This window comes from Anarrhichthys ocellatus, unplaced genomic scaffold (genome assembly GCF_004355925.1).
Source record: "Anarrhichthys ocellatus isolate YVR2014 unplaced genomic scaffold, GSC_Weel_1.0 scaffold5, whole genome shotgun sequence".
In the NCBI taxonomy this organism is placed as follows: domain Eukaryota; kingdom Metazoa; phylum Chordata; class Actinopteri; order Perciformes; family Anarhichadidae; genus Anarrhichthys; species Anarrhichthys ocellatus.
This window is the reverse complement of record NW_022280035.1, coordinates 6983179-6988487: the sequence shown is the minus strand read 5'-3', so window position 1 is coordinate 6988487 and position 5309 is coordinate 6983179. Positions and strand designations below refer to the sequence as shown.

Here is a 5309-nt window from a genome sequence, read left to right as displayed (position 1 = left end):
TTGCAGAATTTCTCCCTGACAATTTTGGTGTTGCTTATGTTTTTATGGTATGAAACCATAAAGGTTTTATTGCAGTAACGAATCCCTGATTCTCATGAATTAGTTAGCTGTATAGTTATACTCTCTAGCACTCAAGAATCTTCCTGCGGGATTCTTTACACTCAACAGGAACGGCTGTGGCTTGTGTGGGTGTATTTGATGAAATGAATTATGTTCCCGTTCTATTGAGTGTGTCACAGACATTCCAGTGAGCCAGCATGCACAATATTAGTGCCCGGGCCCACGTACATGGAACAGGGCCATAATTAATGTTATTAATTACACATGTTTACCTTCCAATGACATGTCAAAATGGCTGCTGTGAAAAAAGGCCAATGGGCTCGGCACAATCCCAATGTCCCCCTCAAACCCTGAACCCTCAGGGACTCGATGTCACCTTAATGGTTGAGTGTGAGAGACTGTAAGGGCTTGAAATGGTGTAAATATGAATGGGACAGCACTTTGCGGCAGCACGTTACCATAACAAGGTCAAACAATATGTACAATTGTGGGTATTTATTTTAACTTTTTACTCCCTGATTGATTTGATGGTCTTCCAGGCTCTTTCCTCACAAGATAAGCGGTCATTTCAAATATTTACTAATTTTTTCTCAAAACAGCTTCAATGACAAAATTAAATGTTTGATGAATAAATCAGTGTAATATATTCTCTGCTTCCATTCCTCTGATTTCATGTGTTTTTATGTTCCATCTTTAATCCTTAATGTTTCTGAGTAGATGAAAACAGATGTGCTGTCCTGTTCGTTTGCATTTTTTTTTTACATGTCCATGCTTCCATTGATAACCCTGTGTTTAATGTCACATTGCTATGAATTGTGGGTAATTTCCTTGGGCAAAGTCTGCAGAAATGCAGAATGTCCATCCTCTCTGCCATCCTCACACAGAAGCTGCTCAACACCTTTTTTTTTTTTTACAATTATCACTGGAACAAAACGGACTGCCACCTGCTGCCAGCTGCTCTCGGGCACAACATTGTGTTCCTCCGCTCCTCCCTGTCGTGATGGGAGACGAGCCGGCCCCCTGGCGCTGTCACTCTCCCTATGTTTGCTTCACAGACGCTGCATTGGGATGAGGAAGCTTTTGAACAGCTGTGTGCAAGGCACAAGCAGCGCGTTGGCTCTCCGAAGACACCCTGCTGTAAAATGGCACGATTATATGTGATATTTGACAGGCCAGTGCGTGCCACGTTTGATTCGATTTTGTGTTCTGTAAGAGCATCTCCTGAGGCTGAATGAAGTGACAAAACAGCAACAAGCTTTGGATCTGAGCTTGAGTCCTTATTATTTTGGAAGATGGCTGTGATAAAACCCAGCGTGCACCTTGCTGCTGCCATCTGCTCCCTCCAATTCTGCTTGCCTGACAAGAGTTGTGTTAACACAAAAGCACCATGGTTCCTCTGCTAACCAATACTTGTTAACATTGGCAGCATATCGGACACAAAACATTCCTGCATGAATGTCAGTGAGCATACATGACTGACTTTATCACCTTGTATACTGTGTTTGTGTGTGTGTGTGTGTGTGTGTGTGTGTGTGTGTGTGTGTGTGTGTGCGTGCGTGTGACTTTATATAAGCAGAACAGGAGCCTGTCGAACTGATTAAAATGGAGGGAAAATAAAAAGTATGGCAATAAAAAAATGGTTTCCCTTAATATACACAATGTGTAGTTATCCTTGCTACAAGATGATTTGTTGCAAGGACACGGGAATCCTTTATTATCTATCTTCTGACATTACAGCCTGTTGTTTTTCAGAGGTGGCTTAGTCCCAGAAAAAAAAAATATTGATCCAGCTGAAAGTATCCCTTCAGAACAATCCATCAGAATCATTTTAAATCCACCGATTTAAAATGATTGTGTTTTTTTCTGATGCATCAACAGAACGCCACCTATTCCTCTTCAAAAGAAGAATTCTTAATGAGAACTCTCCACTGTCAAATCAAACAGCTTTCGATGTTGTTATGTAAGATAATTAAACTGAATTTATGAACAATAATTATTTTCAATAATTTCACAGGGTATTATTACTATATGTATTGCATTACAATGTAATATTGTGATGACATAAGGTGGAATATATTAAACAAATACATTGTTTTTAAAAGACAGGGATGCCAATTGTAAAACACCAGAGTTCAAACATGCTTCGGTTCTAAATGTGTCATTGTCGTCACTCGCCGATGTTTGTGAAAAGATGTTAAAGACTCCGTCATCACTGAAATGGCTGACGTTTGCAGTAAAATGGTTGATGGGTGAGTCAACTTCCTGGTCCCCGATTTGGATCACTCGCGTCCGTCAGAGCCTGACAGCAGTCCTGCCGAGCCAGGTGCTTTATGTTCATTTCCTGAACAATTCAATTCGCTGATTAATCGCTCCCCTCAGAGTAAAAAGGCTGAGAAGCCAGTACAAGGCCTGCAGACATTTCTCAAACCACATTAACAAATAATGGGATTGACTGGCAGTTTTAAGTTGTGTCTTTTCTTGTGGCAAAAATACTTTTTTCATGCAGATGTATAGCTCACGAAGCAGATGCATGCTGGTGTAATTATGTTGTTTTTTTCTCTTTGAAGTGTAGGTCAGACACATTTTCAAATCAGGAAATATGCAAATGCTCACTAGTGGAATGCAAAGATGTTGGATTCATTTGAATAATCTCTTCAAAAACATCTAGAAATACCCTCCCCTGCGATTCAAGAAGAAACCCCAAGTGAGGGTCATTTTTATTCATCATATTTGGAAAATAAATAGCTTCATCTCGTAATAATCACAATGCATCTTTAGACGGTTGTACAGATATTATCAACAAGAAATTAACTAAAGTCATATTCAAAACAGTTTGTGTTAAATTGTAATTGTCCATCGGGGCTCATGTGGAAAATATGCATTAGCAAAACTTGGCTACAAAAGAGCAAAGCCATAAGATCTGATTTGTTGTTGTTGTTTGGCAAGACAGGTGACACTGCAATAGATATATATAAAGCAATGCATTACATGAATTAGACATTGAACAGTTGTGAACAGTTTTATCCCTGTCCACAAATTTATCACAGTGTTAATTTTAAAAGCCGAAAGATCAAAGGTTTCACATGAATAAGACAAAAGCTCAGCACGAAAAGGTTACTGCTGACACGGCATGCATAAATGATAAGGACCGTAACAAATGGCAGCAGTAAACACGTCGACTCAATGGCTTGCTTCCTAAATTATAGCCTTATTCATTATTTGACCGTGATCATTAGTAAAACCGTAATAAAGTTCCCGCGATTGTAAGCACTCGGAAAGGTCAGTCTGCAAACGATTTTAGTGAGGATTGTCATACTAGAAAAATTACATAAATTTACAAAGAACATCCCTGAAAAAATATTACAAGTCGATCTGAAAAAATGGCCCTGCTGGCAAACACGGCTTTAATCATACTCACAAAATAAAACCACAGAAGACTAATGAAAACATCTTGCTTGGTGCCGTGTTCAATATGTGACCCAGTGATCTCAGCATCAGCGCTCTCCTTTTTTTTCTGAAACCGTTGTCCTCATTCGTCATTGTGCTATATCGTTCGTCTGAGCATCACCAGCCCTCTTTGTAAACACGCAGTTTCCCAAACTGCAACAGTCAAACCGGCATTTGAGCCACCTGGCCAGAACAGAAATTACTCCCACAGAACGATCGTCCGCCTTTTTCTCCATCCCCCGGGTAGTAGTAGAAGTTTCTGGTAAACACTTCACATTACATGGACGGGGCAGGAGTGAGCCTGAGTCGGGTACCAGTGAGGGGCTAAGAGAGGAATGTGTTACTCTAGTCACACCAGAGAGGTTACAAATGTAAATGTGTTGTTGTTGCTGTCACAGACAAAGTTGATTTGGCACTGCTCCAGTCTGGCAATATCCCCAATGTCCAACTCTGATAATAACTGAGTCGGGTCTGTGTTTGTTGTGTAAATCTGTTTCCCCTGCTGCTCCTCTACATCCTCCACTGATTTCTCTATCTCCTGCTTCTCATCTTCACTGTCCTCATCGTCCTCTTCTTCTTCTTCTTCTTCTTCTTCTTCCTCCTCCGTGATGGAGCAGAGGCGGGTGGTGCTCCCGGGATTGTCGGCAGGCGGTCTGTAGTGGCACTGCCCGTTCAGCAGCCTCCTCAGCGGCATCAGGGGAACCGCTTCCTCCCCCAGCAGCTGCTGCTGGCAGTGCCGGAAATCGCTCTGACGCTTCAGCCGCTTGAACTCGCTGAAGGCAGAGGAGGCGTTCTGGTAGAGGCTGTTGGCGATGGCCCGGGCCTTCTCCGACTTACTGACCAGGACGGCGTGACACCGGAGCACCACGGCCATGTTCTTGACCTGGTGCCTGTAGATCCAAGCCAGGATCTTTGGCCGTGACGGGTCAGTGCCGCAATGGGTGATTCTGTTCAGAGAGTAAAGATGGATGGGTTTCTTTTTTCCAGATTTGTCAGCACTCATCCGGATGCCTTGCAGTCCCACTGACAACCTCATCTTGACACTCTGCTCCCCGTAGTTGCTCCTCGCCCAGATCTTTGCTACAGCCTCCTGGGTGCAGCCGTCTCCCTTTGCCGTGATAGTGACCACACTCCCCAGGTAGCGCACATTGTAAACAGGCTCCTCTTTGTTCAGTTCCACCTTTTGTCGTTTGGTATGGAAGATGTTGCCCACCCAGTCGAAGGGGCAGTCAGGCAGCAGGTCCGGACAGGAGCGCAGAAGAGAGGAGAGGATGGAGTGGTAGGTCAGCCCAGTCCCCAGGCTCTTGGGTTTACTCTTGGCCTCATCCTCCACCAGAACAAACTTATTCCTTCTCCAGGGCAGCATGGTGCGTGAGTAGTTGGAGCGAGTGAGCCCTCTGTCGCTACGTCTGTTCTTGTCAGCTCAGGCAAAAGAGTAGGAAAGGCGGTGTGTGCGAGGAAGAGAGGAGAAGCAGAGAGAAGCTGCTTCACAAAACACAGAGGAGAGACTGCGAGCTGCGAGCCTCAACCAGTCGGTTACCCCGCTCGCTCCTCCTTCCTCTCTCCCTCCTCCTCTTCCTCTTCTTTCTCCTCTGTTGTCTGCATCATGCAGCGCAGATCAGTGCAAGAGCCTCAGCCGGCGCTCAGGCACCCTCAACCCCCTCCCTGCTTCAATGTTTTGCTTCCAAATGGCTCCCTACCAAAGCATTATTTACCCGTCCAGCTTTGCACTGAGGTATCACTGTACATGTTTATTGTAAACCTGAGGAAGAGGGTACACACCTCTCTCTTTCTCTCAGGGG

At 44.0% G+C, this 5309-nt stretch overlaps 1 protein-coding gene across 1 annotated transcript; it reads right to left on the bottom strand.

Annotated features, from left to right (window-relative positions):
- Window positions 1–2741: 2741 nt before the first annotated feature.
- On the bottom strand, window positions 2742–5085 carry fam43b (family with sequence similarity 43 member B). Its single transcript, XM_031845335.1, has one exon. The coding sequence runs from the start codon at window positions 4871–4873 to the stop codon at window positions 3857–3859; it is 1017 nt and encodes a 338-aa protein (XP_031701195.1). The 5' UTR covers window positions 4874–5085; the 3' UTR covers window positions 2742–3856.
- Window positions 5086–5309: the final 224 nt, after the last annotated feature.